Source organism: Larimichthys crocea, unplaced genomic scaffold, assembly GCF_000972845.2.
Source record: "Larimichthys crocea isolate SSNF unplaced genomic scaffold, L_crocea_2.0 scaffold268, whole genome shotgun sequence".
Classification (NCBI taxonomy): Eukaryota; Metazoa; Chordata; class Actinopteri; family Sciaenidae; genus Larimichthys; species Larimichthys crocea.
Window position 1 is genome coordinate 328,643 of NW_020853535.1, and position 22,840 is coordinate 351,482.

Below are 22,840 nucleotides of genomic sequence, written 5' to 3' on the forward strand. Positions count from 1 at the left end.
CACACACAAACACATTTTCCTCTCTATTACATATGCTGCTTTTCTCACTGATGTCGTCTGTCTCCCTAAATCTCTCTCACTTTTTTCAACCCCTGTCTAACTTCCTTACTCTCTTACTCTCTACTCTCTCTCTCTCTCTCTCTCTCTCTCTCTCTCTCTCTCCTTCTGTTCTCTCCCCCTCTCTCTGTTGGATTGAAACTTTACCCTCCCTGCTCGCCCGAACAGACAATGAGGCCAAGCTGGCCTGTCAGTAATTCTCTGGCGGCAGCTGACGAATTAGGCAGCTTTGCTTCCCAGACCTTTCCTGCATCGCTCTGCCCCTTAACACACACACATGCATGTGCACACACACACACATACTCTCCTATGCTAACCTCAACAGAGGTTTCCTGCTGGATTTGGGCACCTGAACTCAAAAGTCACTGGAAGTCGGGATGTTATGGTTCAGTATGGGACGACAGTAAAAACTCTTGTTTCTTCATTTCCTTTCTCACGCAGCGAATGAGAAGGTGGAGGATATCAATGGCAGCCCCAGGAGCCAGTCGCAAATGGTGAGTGTTATACTGAACTTCATCCATCCTTAAATGCACTGTTGCATGAGAGAGTATTATATTTATGAGGAGGAATATTTATCTGAAAGCTGAACTTCTCTGCTGTTAAGCTGTAAGTTTCACATTTGTAGTTATATATATATATTTTAGTTTTATAAATAAAAGAAAGCGACAGTTAAATCAATGCATTCTAGATTACAGTAGTGTACAGATCACACAGCATTTTACAGCATTCAGGTGATGCTCACGTCCACGGCTACTGTTCTCACCTACCTGCCTCAAATGAGACTGTAATGAAACGTCAGTTAAGAATGTTGCACTTTATGCTCCGCCACACTGTTTGATAGCTGTCATAACGAGTGACTTTTCAGGTTTAGATTAAACACCTTGTCTTTTCCGATGCATTGTTAAACTGGTGGCTTTTGGCTTGTGACTCCTCTCAAAGCGGTATCAACTCTGTGCCTCGTCATGTTTCAGAAGTAGTTCCACCAAAGAGAGATTTACTCTCTTTTTAATCTGTTCCAGGCCAAAGGAGTACAAATCATCCAATATTTCATAAAGAAGCTGTCCAAAAACTATAGAATTTACTGTATGTAGCAGAACTTCTTTTCAACTCCATTAATCATCTCACGTCCCCGCAGATTTATCCTGTGACCCTTCGGAGGGAGGCAACCATTATGTTGGAAACCTCTGCACACAGCTGCCTAATTAGATAATATAGTTACAGTTAGCTAAATCTTCAGCAGCTACATCATAACATGCTGTATATGTATTAATACATCATCATGTACTCTAATATAGAATAATTTCCCACAGCATAATATCTCTGTACTCTGATGTAAATATGAGTTTGAATGCACGTTGCTCTTGTAAATTGTACATTGACTTAAGTTAAGGATCTCCGTCCACCACCTGCCATGCACCCTCTCATGAGAACACCTTAACGAACACCTTCTACTCATTTCCATTTGAATGGTCACAGTCCCAGCGGTCAGTAGGGACAAAATGTGAGAACATCTAAAGACTGACAAAAGTCTACAGTGTGTAAACAAAGTCACATTTCACAAGCCAGTGTCACGGCTGAAACTGATCCATCTCGCAAAGACAAAGTTTTGACTCCGATTACAAACCATGACCATCTTGACTAATCAGAAAGATAAGTGATGACTGGAGTAACCACATCGCCACTTGACCAAACAATAAAAAACCCTGCAAAGCCTTGAAAAGTTCAAGCCTTAACATATTTATCTTACTATGCCTCTTTCAATCATTTGTATATCTGGCTGCCAGGCGGCCAAGCGATGCTGGCGGTGTCGTTTTCCCCTCTGTTAATGAGATGACGGGCTGTATAACCGCTGATTGTCGTCACTGTGAGATAATTACCCTTCACTTTAACTAGAGTTGACTAAGTGTTTATGCAGTGTTGGTTTGCCCTGGCATCTGCCCTCCTGCCATTAAAAGTGACTAAAGCTATTTAGCTGCCTCGGTGCACGTTCTTAGTGAGACGCTGTGGGCGGGTGAGTGTGTTTGGTGCTGACAGTGTGTGTCTTTTTTGTTTCAGTCTTTGTGGCTCATTGTTAAAGCTGTGTTTTGTGAATGTTTAGCTCACTGTACATCAGTTTTGCATTTAGTGGACCGTATACATTGTTATATGTGTCGGTGCTCTTCAGGGAATCTTGCCAAAAGGGTCCCATCACTGGAATGCAGCAGAATGTATTTTACAGCTACGTTCACACGTTTAGCACAGTATTCGGATGTTTTGTTTTTCCTCCGTGTCGAGTCCAGCTGTAATGGAAGCTGAGCCTGTTAGAAAAACAACATTAAAGAAGCAGGAAGGAAGAAAACATTAAGGTCATGTGAATCCTGGTAACCCCTCATGTTATGTGCGAGTTCAGTCAGTCAAAAGCAGGCCTGGAAAGATAAACTCCTGTGTGTTTCTTTTTTCTTTTGTCTGTCAAGTGTAAAGTGATTCTGCTCCCTGCTAGAAACAGCTGAGTCTAGACTGACGCACTGGTCACTAAGGGCGAGCTGCAAGCAGCACTGCAAGCATGTGGCTCTATATGCCAGCGACCTCTGTGTGTGTTTGCCTGTGTGTGTGTGTGTGTGTGTGTGTGTGTGTGTGTGTGTGTGTGTGTGTATGTGTGCGCAGCTAACTCTTTGTCTCGGTCATTTACTAAGCCCATTGATCCACCACCTGCTCTAAGCACAGAGGGTCCGGCCAGCTTGGGAATTTGAAGTTTGAGGAAGCACGGTTGCTTATCGTGTGGGCGTAAAGGGAAGGAAATATCTGTCACACACACACGCATACAGACACACATAACAGCCATAAAGATGTAGCCAGCTAGCACAGCTAATATCCAAGGGTTATACTGTGGAAGGTGAAGTCACTCTTTTGAGTTTTGCTCAAACTAAAAATTGGCTCTCGATTTTCGCATTTGCTCCACATTCCGTTGCCTCTGTAGTTTCTCCTTCATGCCTACACGGAGAGGATGAGGTGACAGGGTTGCAACCAGCAACTACACACTAGATGCCACTAAATCCTACACACTGGGCTTTTAATAAAACAAGTGCAGGACTTACTTTACTTTATAAACGTTTAAGAATCTGTTTGAATCTCCAGGGTCCTATCAATGGCCCTATCCATTGCTTTTACAATCATGGACAATTGCTTGGACTTGGAGGGTAGAGAGCAGAAGACCTAGGGTGGTTTTGCATTAAGGCTACACGTAGCCGGGTATGTTGAGAAACGAATATTTCCCTCCCTCCGTTTTCCAAAATAACATCGTGCACATAGCATCGTTTTCAAAAAAGTCAACCCGCATAAATACGCCATCGAGCGCCGTCATAACTACGCCAAGCCTGTGGGTGGCAGTGTAGGAAGAAGGCGGATCCTCTGCAAGCCAATCAGAATAACGCTTCCATGAGCATCGTCATAGCAACAGGTAAACATTGGTCGCACTTTTGGCGCATCCGCTGCCTAAAACTCCGTTTATCTCAGTTTACACGCAAACGCAAAACCGGAGTTTTCCAGAATCTCCACTCTCGCCGGAGTTTTTAGAAAGATTCGTTTTCAGAGGCGAATTCACCGTTTGCGTGTAAAAGATAGGTACAAACGAAGGGAAATGTCTCCGTTTTTAAAAATACCCGTGTACGTGTAAACAGGGCCTAAGCCTGTTTGTTTTGGTTCAAATTACCTCTGTTGCTTCTGACAGTTTGGTTTGGTTCGTTCCAACTTGTTCCCATGTAGCGCTGACGATGCAGGTTGTCAAAACTGTCCAATCACTGAGTTACCTATCAGTCCATGTGACTTCACGCTTACAGCTCTTGGCTCATTTTTTAAAAAAAAGTTAGTGTGAACACAAACCAGAGCAGAACTAAAAGCCAGTAATGTAGCTTTTTTTTTTTTTTTCCCTGGCCGGACCATATGAACCAAACTATCCGAAGAGATCAAGGTGATGACACATGAACATATGGTTCTCCGAGTGCTAAGTATTTTTGTTTGGCTAGCACTGATATCAATCTGAAACATTAGTTATTTACTGACAACTTTTCCCCATGTTCTGAGCTATTTTTTAACCTTTGGCTGCATAATTCGATGAGCTGTGAATTTTGGAAACCTGCCACTGGCCACCTTGCACCTGGAACTTAAACGCCTTGGCCAGAGACATCACAGTAGCAGCAGCTGTCAGTGGAGGGGGCAGATGAATCTGATTTACTTCCTCTGCACAGATTTTTCCCCATTTGGGACTTGAAATGGTGATCCTGCAGTCACAAGCCTGTTTCTCTGAGCGGTGGGTCACTGCCGGTCGGGTGAGTGGATGGAGGCCAACTGAGCAGCTGCTGGAAGCTGAGCAGCAGAAACCAGAACGGCACCGGCATCTGCAAGCTTTTCAGTTAATCTACGTCCATAATGCAGTCTTTTTGTTTAAAGCCGTGTTCACAATGTGAGAGATCCACAAGTCAGTTGAAGAACTATCATTTCCTGCAGGGTTAATCCAACAGATTTGGCCAGTGTGTGGACAAACATCTGCCACCAGCAGCCATTTCATTTCTTTTCCCTGTTGTTTTGATACATGATCAGATCAAGCCATGTAATCTCTGCACTTACTGTTCAGTTTTCAGCCAGCCACTCTGAACTGCCTTCAACTGCCGTCTGTATGCTTAGTCCCTGTAATTACAAGGTCAAAGAGTATCACATCTGACTGCTCAGAGGGCTCATGGGAGAAGACGGCAAAGAACAGTAGAATTATGAATTAATAGCTGAGCTTCCCAAGTTTTCCCTCCTCTACTTTCTCTAATTTGCTCTCATCAAGAACGATATGTAAAAGAGTCTGACCTTTGATCTCCTTCCTTTTAAAGTATATAATGCAATCCTGCATTCATAGTGTGCAGGTATCCTCCAGGTATTAATACTGAAAGGTTCAACTTTGGTCACTTGATTGCAACTGAACTGATGCCACAGCTTTTAAAATGCTGCCCTATGATCCTTTCCTGAAAATAGTGCAATAGAACAGACTCATAGTTATACTTTCAACTAACTAATAGCTTGTTGAGCCTCTGTTAGATCCCCCAAATCCCTGGTCTTACTACCTTTGATACTGCAGACTGGTTTTCTTTCTTGTGTTTCTCTTGAGGAAAGCGCGGCTATCTGCAAAATGTCAGATCTCTATTTCTGTACTGTGTATTTGCTACCAGTAATAGAAGAATAAGCATTTTTCTTTTGCATTTCCTGAAACATCGACTTTGTTCATGCAATTGGGATTGCTCTTATTTGAGGCCTGGCATTTCCCAGTGGCCAAGCTGGTCAAAAATTTTGAATATGCCCGTTTTTCCCCAGTAGAGCTTGAGGCTTGTGTATATCAGGGAATGGTTTTGGTTGGATTCATTGGTGTAGGAACTAATGATTGCTGAGAATCTGTTTCTGAAATTGGGTAGCGGGGCTTGTCTACAGAAGCATACCCTCAACCACATATTTGGTCCCGGAAGGAATCATCTGTAACCACTGAGCAAGCCAGTGAAGATGATGAGAACAAGGAATGACAGGAGCGTGGTACGAGGGGTTTTCAACTCAGCGGAGATTTCAGTCTGGCTCTGTTCCTTTCCACTGGGCTGAATGGGTCACTTTTTACTGTTTTTCAGCTTTGTGTTTATAGGTAAGAGTGGAGATGGAAAATGAACAACATGGATGTGAGGACAGAAGTTAAAGTTCATCAGAGGAAGAAGAGTGTCAAGTACCCAATTTGTGTTTTGTTTGTCCTGTCCTTATAGTTCAGTTTTCATTACACCTCACACTATGGTCCACTTCTAGATGGAAATGGATTGACTCTCCTCTCATTTCAGGATTTTAGATAAAAGCGGAAGCTAAATTCATGTGATATAAAACTAGAAATGCATTCTGCAGATTAAGGCTCTCACACAGTGTTTGTGTGAAGCATTCAAATGTCTCACTCCCCTCACGGCACACTCTGCAATTCCTCTGCCATGTAAACCTCACGCCCTCTGACAGTGCAGTTTCCCGTAATTGTAAAGACATCCAAAAGAATTAGATGCTCACCCCGGTTTTCTTTTTTTCATTTCTCAGAAGAACTGTGCTCAAACACAAGAACGGCAGGCGGGGGACGGCAGAAGAGGCCCATTCAGCAGAAAATATTGAAGCCTCGCAACACTAATCCTCCTCATTATAGACAGACATCGTTAGCAAACCACAGAGCGCTCCCCTGCAATACGGATGACAGTGCAGTTTCACTTTCTGGGTGTGTGTGTGTGTGTGTGTGTGTGTGTGTGTGTGTGTGTGTGTGTGTGTGTGTGTGTGTGTGTGTGTGTGTGTTTGGCTTCTAGCGACCTCAGCAAAGGATTTTCAGGGGGAAACAAACACTTGTCAAAATCTAACATGGATGCAAAGATGCAACATCTGTCAGCAGAAGCAGTGCAGGCCTGGGTCGGAAATCACATCAAGCAACTGACCACTTTCTTGCTGCTTTTCATCTGTGGCATTGGATTTTAAAGTGTGTCATGGATCATATTTAGGCTGGCTGTTTACAGCCTTGGCTCACGCCCAAACCAGTTTGATTTGACAGTGTAATTTCTTTGGCTGTTGATTTACATTGAGCGGGCGTTTGTGTGAAATTGTGATACAGTTTGTCAAACCTTAGTGCACTACATATTTCAGCATAAATCAGTTTATGTTACATTGAAATATTGGATGAACACAGCGTGGTATTGCCATGACAAGGTCAGCAGGAAAATGATCTGATGGATGCATAAACCAAAGTATTAGACAAATTGGAAATTAGAAGTGTCGATGAAGAGTTAAAGCATCCTGAAAGTCATTAGGATTCATCCTGAGGGAGACGGGCATGTCTGCAATGCACATAAACTCATTTGAATCAATAAAGTAATTAGTTATTTCCAGTCATACCGGAAAAGTCATACATGTTCAGTGTTTTTATAGAAACACGTTTGGACTTGATGCCTTTGAGGCCCAATTGAGTCTTGGGTTTCTCAGAGACCATAAAAGCCCACCACTTTCATCTGGTCCCCATCTGTTGGCAGCCTACATACTAGCCAAACCAGAGGACGAACAGCACGAGCCACTCAGTAGTATCATCTTCACTGGCGTGGCGCTTCAGCATTGGCGCAGCTCACTATTAATCTCTGCTTCTAACTGATCGTGTTCCTAATTTGAGCCTCTGGCCTGGGCTCCTCCAGGCCAAACCAATTGGCATCTGCGTGCTACTATTCGTCAGGTTGTTAATTTGAGTATACTAGCACTGGCTGTCAGGCAACTCACCTATTATGAGAGTCAGTTGGTCTGGAAATACACCAACAAATGGATGATGGGAACTCTGGGCCTCTGAAACATCCCTGATGTCACTGTGCATGCCCAGCAATTGGCAACGAGTGGTCTAAAGAGGGCAGAGGCAGATGGCCAGTTTAGACTGCTGCAACTATAGCCATACAGGGGGTATTAATTCATTCACAGGCCAGAGGCCTTGATTGTAGAGAGATGAGCTTCTAATCAGAGGGTTTTAAGATCAAATCCTATAATAGAAAATCTGGCAAGTAAAAGAGAGTGAGAAATGTGCTGTCTGTCCCAGGTTTAGGAAAAAAAATCATTTGTTCATCCAAAGTTCATTTAAGGTCTTGAAATCTATATACATTTGAGCATTGTGGCAAAGTTGATGCTAACTAATAAGTATACGGGGGAGCATTTAGCAGCTAGAGAGCAGCTAGGAGTTAGTGGACACCAAAAATACTTGAATATTGGATTTACTCCACTACTGACTTATTTGTCTGGTTGGCAGTATCATGTCTACTGTTTAGAGCTAATCTAACAGTGTCTCCTGTGTGAGCAAATAAATAGCTCCATAAATGGCTGTAGTTTAGCAGAAATTTGTTGTCTTGGAACATACTGAAGATATAGACGGACAATGGAAATGGATTCAAGACCTTTAGGATTAGACCAGGTTAATGTTGAACTCTAATATCTGCTGACCTCCACAAAGAAACTATTCCGAATCGAAACACGGGTTTTTCAGTAGACAAATCAGAAGTTTCATTCAGATGTCACCTCTGGAATTAGATTGCGATGGCCATCTTGTGAGTCTTGGCTTTTTCCTGTGCTTACTGACCAGCAGGTGTTAGTGATTTGAGTTGATTGCTGCCTCTACACGTAAGGCCTGTTTTCTCTTAATGTTTGCCTCAGAAAGATGTTGCGGATCAAAACCTCGCCTTAAAAGAAGAGAATGATTAATTGGAGCGCAACAGTGTGCAGTCTTTTCTTCTTTGAGGACCACCAGAAGAAGTAAACAAGAGATGTTCTAATTTTCAGAGAGGGAGAAAGAGAATGGTCTGCTCGCCAGCTGGTTGAGAGATGCTGGAGCTTGTCTGTTTCAGTTTTATACAGTGTAGGCTCAATACATGATAACATATCCAATACATAATTGGGAGCTTTAACAGACACCACTGTACATATGGGGATTTGTCCACTGCCAATGTCACATTCTTGGCTTATGTTGTTTATCTGTCTTCATATTTCATCTACACATTGAAAAGGAGGTCATTTTAAATGTGTCTACGTATTTTCTTTAGACCAACACACATTTGTCATGTTTTCAACACAGTAAAGTATGTCAAGGAACAAGATATCATGATATCATGTGACAGTATGTTTCATTATTAGTGCAATAGGTGTTGAAAGGCGTGCATGATGAATGCGTGATGCCCCAAATTGGGATTTCTAGAACCAGCACCAAGAACTTGAGAGTGCAATCCAGTTCTCAAGTGCCTCGGCAGCTGTTGAGCTCAAGCTCTGCGCGGCTCTTACACTGTGAGGACATCACTCCCTTCATTCTCGGACCCTTGTGAAGCTTCTTTGGGGTCCATCTCCTTTTTCTTTGTTCCTCTGCAAAACCCAGTTTTTTATTACAAGAGGTGTGCGTTCTGGTGCACATTTTGACCCTCTCATATGTTAGCCAGTTTGGCAGCATGAACGGAGCACCCAGGGGCTCGTTATGGGCTCACTTGTAGCTTAGTTGGAAGCTTTTAATCACTCATTATAACTGAACGACATTGGCAGATGTTCTGTTAAGAGAGCAAAGGGCTGCCTTGTTAAAACGGGCACAGTGAAGAAGTGGTAACCTTTGATCCAGCTCGTTTTTTGACTGCAACACACCAGCTGCAGTCTCTCTTGACTTTTCTGAGCCTTCTCTTGCAGTTTTGGAGTGCGTAATAAAGTATAAATCAATGAGTTTTCACACATCCCCTCTGTCCTTAGTTCCTTAGAATTCAGAATATGTGAGGAAGGCTGAATTCTCTTTCTTCTTTATCCTCTGCCACTCCTTCTCCTATGATATTGTCCAAGATCCATTGGCAGCTTATTCACAAACAGGCCACCTTGGCTTGTTGCCTTCCTGTCCTTAGTAAACCCAACCCACCTGGCACCCTGTTCAACCACCCACAGCGCTACATGGCAAGTGTCACGGCTGCAAGTGATCACTGAGCGTCACTCTAATTCCTCACTGCCTGAACAAAAACAGGCTTATAGTTTATCCTGCCTCATAAAGTGAAAACAACAACTGTGTTATGTGTGTTTATAACATGGAAATACACTTGAAGCTGCAGAAAGCTGTTGATTTTTGCTGAGAACTCAGTCAGTAATTACACAGAATGCTCTTGTTTATCGCCCCAGTTTTAGGGGACAAAGGAGGTAAAAGATCTCTTAGAAGTTGGAACTTTCTCTGGATACAGCGCATACTCACTGTTACGACTTTTTCAATTCTAATGTTTTGATTCATTTATTTTTTGAGCCCAGAGGATTTCTTTCAACTTGCTATACTTTAGATGAATAGTATGAATATTTGATATCTCAAGCCTCTACTGAAGACAAAGCTCCCATGAATGAATTTTGGTGTAGCGGCTACATGGTGTATAGCAAGTAAGTTCTGTGTTCAAAACATAATGCACTGACCCAGAAAGCATCTTTCTACCTTTCTTTTAGGTGCGTAACTGCCAAAAAATGTTTGTTCTTACTTACTAAATGACCACACTGAGGCTTTACAAAGGTAAAATGGATGAAACCACAGCACCACGTCACACAATACTGGCAGTACTGGTGCAAAATATGGGAGCAGGGAATGTAGATTTATACAAACAGCCGCTGCACCTGATTTATCACTGCTGACTGACCATTGCTGCAAAGGAAACTGCATCTGACATTTAACATCTGGGAAAAGCTGCTGTAAAATCTGCAGCACTGTTTTATCGGACACCCACAGAGGGTGAGAGACCATGGCCAGGTTCAAAGAGAGTGGGAGAAACAGACAATGAAAATGCTCTGTGACTACAGCGGCCTAAATACTATAGCTGTAAATTCTAAAGTTATATTACTGTGGATCTCTGATCAGCTCCATAACACGAGACAAAGGAGGAATGTTTTATGTTTCACACGATTCCTCCTGCACTTCATTCTCCTGCTTAATTTCCCTGGCTTTTAACGGCTCATAGCAGGTTAAGGCAGGTACTTGACTTGTGATTGGAGCAGCCAATAGCATTCCTCCAAAACTACTACATTTTATCAGCATACTGCAAAAAAGCTTCACCAGACATCTTCCATCCTGAGCCCACTTCATCCGTGTGTTTTTGTTGATGTGTAGATGATCACATCAGGCCATTTAACTCACGTATAGCCTCCTTCTTGTGGGATGAATTTGAATTTGTAGCTCTACTAGTGTTTTTCCTTTAACCAGTATTCCAAAGTGAGAAACAGAAAACACTGTCAGCATCAGATTCTATTTAGCTGCACACAATTTTCACTACCCTGAAAACTGACACAAAATCTTGCAGCAGGCTTAGGAAATAGCCCCTTAAATTTCATCCTGTTTACAGTGATACCACTGTTTGTCATTGCACTGTCCAGTAGTACTGGTCAAACTGCCTTAGGGGAGACTAAGTGAATGGTGGTATAAAAATATTACAATATTATCAGAAGATCACATAGAGCAGCTTAAATTAAAGAGAAAGCACAGAGATACAGTAGTTTTGGGGAACTTTACTGTCCTTCTCACTGTCCTAGAGTCACAAAGTGAGTCTGAAGTTATGTAAAACAGCAATATTAGGCTCAATCTTGGCTCACTTGTTGAGTGGGATCAGATAACATAATCAGGAATTGAGCAAAACTAAACAGAGTTTAGTAAAAGAGGGCTGAGGGGGCGCCTTTCTCCAAGATTTGTCTGAGATGAGGTCTCTGGGTTTTTTTTTTTTCCAAGTCTCTGTATCCACAGTCTCAGTATCAGATTATTTTTGTCTGTCCTCCACACACACAATCACAACTGCTTTAAAACACAAAGCAAACATATACTGTATATAAAACTGTTGTGTACTCTTGCAGTGTTGCATATTCTATTTTCAGTTTCCAAGTAAAAGAGCCTGAAAACAGGGAATAAAAGGTTATGTTGTGTTACACAGTAGCTCTTCATACTTTACAGTCTAAAAAGCTTGAGGACCAAAAGGAAGCAGCAGGGCTGCAAAGATATTTCTCACCTTGAATCATAGCTGGTCAGCAGGTTATGCAAACAGATGCCTTAACAGTCAGCAACTTAACCTGTGACCCCTATTGGGACAAACGGCCTCAGACAGAACTGACAGCCGGATTTATCGCCTGTCAACAGTAATGCTATCCATCGCGTTGGTGATGTTTACCTATGCAGAACATGACTGTAACGGTGTATACGTGACAAAGAGACTGAAGACAGATGAGTCACACTGGCGCTTAAAAGCCCTCAAGAAATCCTTATCGTGGTCCTCTTGACGCGGGAAGACATCCTGCACTCATTTATCCTCCTCTGCTTCTTTAATGTACTCTGCTGTGAAGGTGAATAAAGACGCCTCTACAGCTCCTTTCAGCTGTTTGTTATATTTACTTATAAAACAATCAATGGAGACGAGGTTAACAGAAATAAATCTCTGGCTGCGTCTCAGCCTCTTGTTTAATATTTTACCTAAAAGGGACACTGCGCTGCATTAGTTTTCTAGTCACAGGAAATGTAAGATGTAGGATCCAGACCAGTGTTTTTGGAGCTTAACCTATGCTAAAAGTCACAATTTCTCAACTTCTGCTGCTTTGATTTTTTTTTATTTGTCAGTTCATTGTACTCAGCTGACAGTCAGAACGACTGAGTGATCTAAAGCAATTTCCCTAAACCTCTATCTTGTCATGAACCGTGATGATGTCATTAGGTTGTCTTTACCCCTGATTTGACATGGAGACTAAAAGTTTGTAGGAGAAGGCTCAAGTGTTACAATCCTGTGAAGTTTAAAAGATGTGGCCATTTATGTGGTAGGGACTGTCTCAGAACATACTTGAATGACTTGCATTATGGGAAATGTAGGATTTAGTTTGGAGCTGTACCCACACTTGAGACTGGAAGTCAGGATATCTCAGCCTCTACTGCTTCAACTTTGACCATATTTTAAAATCTGCCTCTGGTGAGTCCCTCAACTTTATGCAAGTGCATCAATGAATTCCTGGAGTGCCCCCTCAAATGTTCCTAGCTTTCAATGTTACTGTAGATTACAGTATTCCTTCATAAATTTGCTATTGTAGAATTACACATGATTTGGCTTGTAGCTCAGGCTAAAATGTGTCTGTAATAAAAGAGCGAAAAGAGAGACAGAAAAAGAGGACAGATAACGTCACAAGAAAGACGGTCTTTACATGTGCTTTGCATCATTGTGCTATTTTTTCAGACAGCAACAGAAGTGATAATGAGATCTGACTAGAGTGGTGAAAAAGGATTTAAAGAGATTAACCCAGAGATGAATGAGGTGACTTGTTGTTCTTTTGTCATCCATGAAACATCTTTGTTTGACTCTCTCTCTCTCTCTCTCCCTCTCTCTCTCTCTCTCTCTCTCTCTCTCTCTCTCCCTCTTTCTTTCTCCCTCTCTCTCTCTCTCTCTCTCTCTCTCTCTCTCTCTCTCTCTCTCTCTCTCTCTCTCTCTCTCTCTCTCTCTCCCCCTCTCTCTCTCTGTGTTTCTCTCTCCCTGTGTGTGTGTTTTTCTCTCTGCCACTCTTTGGCACCCATCCTACAGACACATGTGGACACACACCCTGTCTGTGTGTCTGTGCAGCAGATGCGCGAAGCCACATGGAGGCCCTCCAAGTTATTTGATGCTGTAAACATTTGAAATTGAACCACCATATATAATTGAGACATCCATGGATATAGGCTTGTGTTGCCATCCAGATCCTGTTGATTATATATCACGTGTGTTTATATGCTGACTGAGCTAGGGCAGTGAAGGAACTCAGAATGTCACAGCCAGTAAAATCCTTAAAGAAAATTATTGTTTTATTTACACGAATATGAGGTATGATGTGATAAAAATCAGCGAGGAGCTTGTTTTGTCTGCGAAGCCTCGGCTACTTGAATTGAATCATTTTTGTTTGGTTTTCGTGCGTTAGAAAAAGTTTAATGGCATACGGTTTCATAACATTTAGGCTGCTATGAATGCAAACATTGATTTTGTAAGCCTGAGAATGAAATGAAAAGAGCGTATGAGGTTTAACACTTGGGGTGTTTCTAAAAATGAGCAATAACCTCTTTTTCAGACAGATCCTCGTCTACGAGCCATGAAGGATTTCAGTCAGGGCAAGGGATTATGAGGACTGCCACTGTGATCAATGTTGCATAAAACACTTTTTCAGCCAATGCAGGATGAGAAAAAGTTTCCTTAGTTTGCATTTTGACATGATGAGCAATGATTCCCCAGATTATGAGACAGGATCCTTTAACCCAGTCTCCCCTCTGCCCATCAGCTCTAAAGCTCCGTCCCATTTCATCCGTTTTGATTCATCATCTGTCAGCAGCTGTCTGTTTTGTGGACCGATAAGAGTGATAGGGCACAGTGAAAGAGGAATCAATTGAGTGTTTGGGACGAAACCAGTGGAAGTGTACGTGTCAGACTCCCAGTCTGAGGAGCAGAGTTGACGAAGAGGTGATAGACAACAAGAGGCGCGGTTTGTTTGATAAAAAGATGACTTCAGGTTCTGATGTTATAGTGTAGTACTCTATAGTATAGTGCTGTTGTGTCCTTCAGGTCTTGGCTATTCATGGAAAGTAATGCATAAATATATTCTGGCCTTTCAAAACCGCTTGGGACACAACTCAACTGCAGTGAGCGGAGGGATTTGGCTTTGTCTGCATGTAAATATTTGGCTCTCAAAGTAGCTCAATGATTAATAAAGTCTATTCTGGCTGTAAAAAAGTATCCCAGTTATGTGTCTCCTCAGCAAGAGTGATGAGCTCTGCCTCATTAGGTTTCACTTGCCAAGAGGAATTAATAGGTACAAAAAGTGTGTCCTTCTTCTCAACATACTGCCATATGCGCTGAATGGAAGAAAAAAAGCAAACTTTGATACACGAGTGTCTGAGGCAAAACTCATTTTTGTCAGCTTTAGCCGTTATCGATTTTGATCTGCTGGGAAAAAGGTTTAAAATGATGACAGTGGTTTATACGTGAAGGGTTTTGATTTGATTTATTCAGATTCCCCTGAGTCATCACTAGACTTTGATTTCTGCCCTGAGCAGAAGAGATGCAACAAAAGCCAATCAACTCTCTGCTGTGTATGTTTCCTTGAGGAACACAAATAACCCACAGCTCATAATGACTGCCCCTGACCCCACTGATGATTAAGGTTCCAACAGCCAGCATGAGATTTGAACACAATGCTCGTGTGAGTGTGAAATAAATTAATAAATATTGAAAGCATTCAAAAAATAATCACTGGTTTAAAGTAAACCCAATTGGAAAGAAAAACTAAGAGTCAACTGAGTCATCTGAAGACTTGCTCACAAAATAGCTGTGTTTGTGCAGCTTGAGTCATCTGTGTTTTTGTAATACTGACTTGGGGATTTAAGGTGGCATGTATTTTCCAGTGGATATGTAGCATTTTGGGCTAAAACCCTTCAATTATTGAGCTGTGCTCATGTGCCGTAAAGTGCTAACGCCTGGTTTTCCAGTACTGTCTTGAAGGAGGTCATTTTCTGTCCCGCAGGAAGTGGTAATTAAGGTGCTGGCCCATTTGTATTTCACAGTTGCTTCTAAGGGATAACACTTTCCAATTCCAGCCATCATACATCAGTCACTCGATGCTTTTCGTGAGGCCCAGTGTGCCCCAGCACACTTTTCACAGGCGAGGAGGCAGATGCATACATGTAGTCACTGTCTCATTTTGTATCTCACTAAGTCTCACTTCTTACCTGGAGTGGAAGAGTGTTAAAATACATGTAGAAATGTGACATACTGGCTGTGGAGATTTGTCAAACACCGAACAAAACTAAATTAAAGTATACTGAAAACGATGAGTCATATTTCTACAAAGAGAACTGTTACAAGTGTTTCCATGAAGTTTTAAAGGTTTACACCAAGCTTCTAATGGAAGGAAGTTCAAAAATACAAATTGAAGGCTTGTTGAATTCTAGTGGAACTACATATGGCCAATTTGCAGCTGCTTCTTGTGCATTTGTGTTGTCATTTTCTCAGTCCTTGCTGCGGAAGCCCAGGGTTCAAATCCGATCTGTGGCTCTTTCCTGCACGTCCTTCCCTGTCTCTCTCTCCGCACATTCCTGTCACTCTTCAGCTGTCTCTATCAAATAAAGCTTGAACGGGCTGAAAAAATAATCTTTAAAAACAAAAAACAAAACAGTTACAGCCAAAACACACCTAAGAAGTAAGTGACATTTCTTGTTAAAATACTAACAAAGGTGACATATACAAGTGGTTTTGCATTTTTCATTCACTAAAATCATAAAACTTATCATAGTCATCCAAACTAATGCTGATTTTAGATTTTTTTATTATGTTTTTCCTCTATTTTTAAGATAGCTATTTTCCCATTCATTTTACCTAAAATACATAAATCACGGTCAGTGTGGTTCTGCAGTGGTTAGCACTGTCGCCTCACAGCAAAGGCCTTGCACAGTGTCTGCGGGGGTTCTCTCCGGCTTCCTCCCACAGTCCAAAGACATGAACCTTAGCAGGTTAATTGGTGACTCTAAATTACCCATAGCTGTGAATGTGAGTGTCAATGGGTGTGAATGGTCTCTATGTTTTTTCCTCACTCGAACCGAGGGTCTAAGGACAGAGGGTGTCACTCCCTGTACAGATTGTAAAGCCCTCCGAGGCAAATGTACTTTGTGACTTGGGGCTATACAAATAAAATTGATTTAATTTGATTTGATGAACTGGTGTCGCGTCCAGGGTGTACCTCGCCTTTTGCGAGTCAGCTGGGATAGACTCCATGATGATGATAAGTGGTTACAGAAAATGGAGGGATGAATACAAAAAATAAAAAATAATTAAAAAAAAATCAATGAATCAGAAATTAAACTATGATGCAACATAAAAAAATTGAGTAAACGAACGAAGGTAGTGTATTATTGGGTGTTAATGCAGTTTAATAGAAATAGAGTTTAGTTTGCTACTTAGAACAGAATTAAAAACATTCAAAGGTCTAAAGCTGAACAGGCAAGTGTGCATTTGATATTTACTGGAAAAAAAGCTACAACAGCTACAACATGCATTAGTATGATCCTTCAAGCAATTATAATCAAAAGAAAGGTTAACCTTGGAAATAGTGATTTATCTTCTCTTACATGGTGTTTCCAAAACGTCTCATAGATGGAGCTGCTCAGTTGTCATGGAGATGGTTGAGTTTGTTGATGTGCTCGCTGAATATGAAGATGTCTTGTTTAGCAGACACATTCTTGATAGACGCTCACTGTCAATGCTAACCTGGGTTACAAACACATTGTTGTGACATTGTTTCCTGTGAATTGTTTCCTCCTCTACCTTCCCCTCAAACTTTACCTCTTTCTTAGAGTACTCATGCTAACTCCTCAGTGATTTTAGGGGAATGTGGTTTTGTGCTCTGCGTGCCTCGTGTCACCCAGCCGTGATATAAGCTTTTCTCCGCTCTGCTGCCCATGTCAGTTAGAAGGAGATATTTTGATTTGTAGTGTGGCTCTGTAAATGAAACATAGTTTAATTGAAACTGATTATCACAGAAACTTTAACAGCTCTCCCCATTATTCTTCCAGGCTTAGTGGCAAGTTTTCTTACCGCAGTTCATCCGTGTTGCACATGTGCCCTCCTGTCACTCCTCAAAGCGTGCTCTCCTTTTTCCTGTTTTAAGTACTCCATGATTGGGTGAAGTGTGCCTCATCAGAATGCCCTTTTCCAAATTGCTTTTAATGGCTTATGTGGATCTGTCTGATGCCAGCCTGCGTCGGAAAAATAAATGATGTCGGTTTCTTGAGGAGCTGTTACAGGATGCCACAAAGCCGAGCCGCCCACCAAACTAGCAGTTAAACATCGCCAGAGCCCTGCGGAACATTAATGCCCCAGCCGTCATCAACGCCTTCAATCATTATTCCGCTTGTTTACGTCATTTTAGAGTTAAGACCGACTAAAAACAAACAGCGGTTTTGTCTAAAAGCCTCAGAATATCTGGTTGGAGTGTCACTCGAAGGCTGAGAGGAAGAAGGGTTTCGTCGGTGATGCGTGTCCTTTAAAAAGCATATAAAGACAGCAATCTGTCCAACTAAAAACATTTACTGTGTGTTTATGACTTGACTCATTTTGTCTTTATCAGCTACAAACGCATCCTTCAAACACACACATGAACACACACACTGCCTGTGGAACAGATGCAAGGCCTCCTAAGATTTTGGCTGTAAATATTTGAAACTGAAGCCTAATTGGTCAAAAAAAAGTTATCAAGCAAATATTTCTGATTGTGATTCTGATGACATATCATCCGTGCCTATAGGCTATTTATTTTGGAGAACCGCTATCGTCCTTGTGGTCAGTCTAATTAAAACTGAAGTGTTCCCACACGCTGCTCCGCACATGTCGCTCCAACATACAAACTTCTGAGAGTTTGTGCGGGTTAATCAAACAAGCTCGCACCGGGCACACATGTGTTAGTCTGTGTGTGTGTGCAGCATATTTGAAGGAGAATGTGAAAGCCCACATGTGAGGGCGTTTGGTGCCTTCTGTGGGAATGTGTGTGGTGCCGGGAAGAGGGAGGTTGTTGGTTGTTGTGTGAGGCAGATGGAGAAGCTCTGTGTGTGACTCCTTGTCCCAAAGGGCTCCCTGTTGATTCAACCAGTGTAAACATATCAGTGTGTGGAGAGAAAGTGACAGGGAGGAAGATGCTCATCTGATGGCGCTGAGGTATGTGTAGACAGCCATCTTTGCCTGTGAATGGGTTAAGACTAGTTAAAACTTAAACATCAGCACGTTTTAAGATCCCTATCAATGAAGCAACCATTTCACTGACATGTCATACTCCTCTCATTGAATCCAACTCAACTGACCATGATGCTCTAGTTAAAGCTTCGCTGTCACTTGCTCGGGAAGTTCAATATTAAGTGACAGGACATGTCATATATATATATATATAATAGTGTGCCTTATAAAACTCTTAAAAATAAAAATTATATCACTTTTATGATATGATGACGCTCTGGTCATGGTTTGGTTTGGTTTGATTTGGGCACAAACCCCGTCTGATTAGGTTTAGGGAGAATACATAGTTTGGGTTGGGGAAACGTGGTTTCAGTTAATGTGACCATTTTGCTATGGTTGAGTGACCTTTTGTCAGCATGGTTACAACAATAAACATACATAATATAAAACAGTAAATCATCATGCTGTGTTACTTGAATAAGTAAGAACATTCAGTTTCTCAGGTTTTTACATGTGTACGTCCAAAATACAAACACAGCACTGTGTGTGACAAAGGGCTCACAGACATGCAAGTGTGGAGAGATGATGGAGTGATCCACAGCCACGTAGCAGCACCCTGGGAGCAGTGAGGGGTTCTGTACCTTGCTCAAGGGCACCTCGCAATTCTCTGGAGGTGGACTGGCTACCCTCTGGTCCCTACAGACTGAGCTTTTGCTGTAAACAGCCACTGCCGCTGCCATTGTTCTTCATTTCAAAAGCCCGACATCCACCCCCCAGCATCCACCTGTAGGCTCTTAGTCCTTCCTTTACCTCAGGGGAAAATAGTATCAACCTGCTGGGGGTCAGAACCTTAACACCGTTCACATATAATATTCCAAGTGACTCAGTTCTGAAAAATCCACAGAAGAAAGTAGCTCTGGTGGAATCACAACTGAAACACTGGTGTTGATTATTTTTTAGGTATCATTTCTCTTGTGAGCACCAAAAAACAAAATTTACATTCACATCCTGTGTGTTAAATTGTGTTAGCACAAATAAAATCAGAGCGAGCTGTGTGGACAGATATCACTATTGACAGTTCGGAAACCATGTCTAGTTACTTGTTGTCATAGTGAAAAGAACTTCTAGGAAATTGTAGCTGATGAAGTCAGAAGTTCTCAATCAAAAAGTCTGTTATGATGAAGCAACTACAAAACGAGAGAAAGCAAATGTTAGAGAGGGCAAATTCTCTCAGATTAATAATATGTCACAGAAAAAAAACATAAAGCTGTGGATGGCTATACAGTTCAGCTCAGTGGGAGTAAGAGAAAAATCAGCAAGTATCCAAATGGCCTGTGTGTAGATATGACTCATTATCCTGGTTTTAAAAAGTCTGCCTCACTAATGAAGAGATACAGCAACAGTAACAGCTCATGAATCATCATTGCTGCTGGACGTCCGGCTGAGTTGCCCAGCCTGCCCTTTGTGTGGCCTTGGCACACTGTGTTGAAGCGTAGTGCTCTGACCTTTGACTTCATCATAACAGACCTCCTGAGGGGCGTTGGCGGCTTGCCACCATGCTAATGGAGCCACCCGTTAGCCACTGTTAGGAAATCCAAAAATCCCCCAAACTAACTGCAACCTCAGTGGGCCTTTGTGAAACTGATGTTGACTATGGTGAAATTACTGTATATTTGCCCCAATGTGGATGTATATGGGTGTGTGTGTGAGTGTGTGACATGCCAAGACAGGCTGCACCCCCGGCTGTGTAGGTGGTGATACACTGCGGTCAGTATGTCACGGAGCCGGGTGCCAGGGTCGAGAGGGGGTCGGGTAATAACCACACAATGATGTGCTTTATGGGTAATAATGTCCACGTCCCCTGAGCCCTCTGGCCCGAGACATTTAGGCTCATTGAATGTTAAGTATCGTCACATTCTTGCTGTGTCTGTCCTTTGTGCTGACTGTCTGTCGTCTTCCCGACAGATCGAGAATGTGGACGCCTGCCTCAGTTTCCTGGACGCCAGAGGAGTGAATGTACAAGGGCTCTCAGCAGAAGGTAAGAAGCAGAAACAAAACGCAATTCAAGGCCTGATTAAACTCTCGATCGAACCAGTGGAGAAGCAGTAGAGGGATCTCCCTGTTGTATTTCTAATCTCCAGACCTGGAAAATTCATTTGGCTCCAGCATCATACAACCTTCTGTGGGTAGCTTTCCATTTCATCACATCACCAAATGTCTTAAAAAAAACTGGTTAAAACCTATTTCCAACACATACTATACTTCACAGCAATGGAATTTACCGCGCTGGTATCATGACAGGGAGCACAGTTTCTCCATCTCAAGCTTTCACTATGGCAGTGTAGGCAATCATTAGGGCATCAAAGGGGATTGTGGGAGGATAAAAACTCCAGATAGGGATTTGCCTCCCGACCATCATGGTATACAGTACATGGCTTATATGACAGCAATGACTACAGCAGTGTGCCGTACCGAATGACAGCTAAAATTGTCTCACAAGGCTCAGGGTTAAAATTACAGTTAAGTTCTAAACAATGTGTTATAATTTTGTTTTACACTCAATAGTGACTCCGCAGGAGAAGCCCAAGATCCCCCAAAGTTTGTAAATTGCCATCGGTTTGTTCCCTGCATGCAATGAGCTTCTGTAAAGTCTGGAAGGAAATACAGCACGTAGCATTTTGTAGTGATGTGTCCCATTTGACACCTGTAGCGCACATGTGACATGCCATACATTAAGAGGTAGTCAAGATTTAGTAGCTAGCATGTCCTGATCTAAGGAACAAAGTGTTTCTGTCCTATTAAACCCATGTATCTCCTAAATGTTCAACTTTTCATGGGCTAAAGACAACAGCCCCATTTACAGCTTTGTGATGATGCATTGTTCAGATAATCCAATTGGTTTTTGAGTGATTTATTTATCTTTTAAGAACAAAATGAAAAGACTTACGCTTTTCTGGAGCTTTACCACGTGTCAGCTCTGAGATATAGTGAACTTATGCAGGATTACATAGAAACAAACAGGTATGGATGTTTTGATGCCTGTCATACACCACTGGTGTGATGCTGCACTTTACTTACCAACTACACTGGAAAATCATTGGTCCTGATTTAATAATGACAGTAAAAAATTCAACATGTCAACAAGACTAAAACTGAACTTCCCTGACTGGATTTTATAATACCTACAGGCATGTCTCAATTATTCTAGCAGAAAATGTCTCCTGCTGTTATTTAGGACATGTGCTTGCTCAGACCCCATGTTGTTCCTGCTCCCCTTTAAACATTAAAGAGGTGACTGTGCCCTTGACCTCTCCAGCAGCAGAAATAGTCTGACAGTATGACACACTGACCGACAGCTCTAAAGCTCTGCCCCCCCACTACAGCACTAAAAACAGCAAAGTGACTCGCTAGGCCTGGAATTTCAAAGTGGGTCTGTAAATATATGGGCTATTGGGTTACTCTGTCCATCGCTGTTGCTGCTGCATTTCATCACTCCTTTCACTCAGTCTATCTTTCCATCCCTCACTCTTTGTCTTGGTCAGCCTTCTTCTCAAGACCTAGCCTACTCCACATGCTGTGTGTGTTTATGAGTTGAATTAGATGGCCATGTTGGCCCTCTCATATCTAATTGAATCCATCCAGGGATTCCCAGATACTGTTGGCTGGCATATGCGTTTTTTATTATCATTTTACAAGCCGTGGGAATAAAACAAAGTGGAATATTTGATGTGCATACAGGCACAGGATATTTTTTTTTTCCTTAGAGAGCCCACTTATTGTAATAACCTCTCTAGAAGTCCCCTTGCATCTCTCTGGTGGGAGGCTGTAAAGCAAAGTTCCGGAAAAACTCATCTTGTTCAAGAGAGTTATGGTTCCGCTAAAGTTTATAGGCCATAATGAAAACAAGTCCATTGCCTTTTTTTTAATGCAAGAAAAGAAAATAATGCTGCACATAAACAGGAGAAGCATGAACATGTAATGTAATACTACAGATCAAGAAGAATCTGACAGGGACCCTTAATAACTAGTAATGCAGTTTTAAATCCAGGACATTCTCACACCTTTGACTGTTTTCCACCATATTTTAAACCATGTATCCAAACAACTATAGAATGATCTGCCATTTCTTTCTGACATGCATGATGAATCTTAAAGACTTTGGTGACTTTTGATCTGCCTCAACCAGCAGGTCAAAGTTTTCACTTATCCAGCAAATATCTCAATATGTACTAGACGCATTTGTACAAACATTCAGGGTTCCCAGATGATGAATCATAATGACTTCTGTGATCCCTTAGCCTTGCTTCTAACTCAACCATAAGGTCGACATTTGTGGATTTGAAGTGCAGTAAAACATTTTAGTAACAACTGGATTGACTGCAACAAAATTTGGCACAAACATTGATGTTTCCATCAGGATGAATCAATTAGTCCTGCCAGCATCAGGTCAGGCATTTAAATAGTATAATATAAGAATATAATACTTTGGTTCATGACCAAATACTAAGACCCATTTCAATCTACCTCTGTCCTAGGAT

General features: G+C 41.9%; 1 protein-coding gene across 8 annotated transcripts in view; it reads left to right on the forward strand.

The window, feature by feature from the left end:
* nav3 (neuron navigator 3) overlaps positions 1 to 22,840 on the forward strand; it is a 399,859-nt gene that overhangs the window by 270,652 nt on the left and 106,367 nt on the right. For all 8 annotated transcript variants that reach the window (XM_019265607.2, XM_027275946.1, XM_019265602.2 and 5 more), the window contains 2 exons: positions 499 to 551; positions 20,268 to 20,340. In XM_019265607.2, the coding sequence (XP_019121152.1) occupies positions 499 to 551; positions 20,268 to 20,340 (126 nt within the window). The remainder of the gene's footprint in view (positions 1 to 498; positions 552 to 20,267; positions 20,341 to 22,840) is intronic.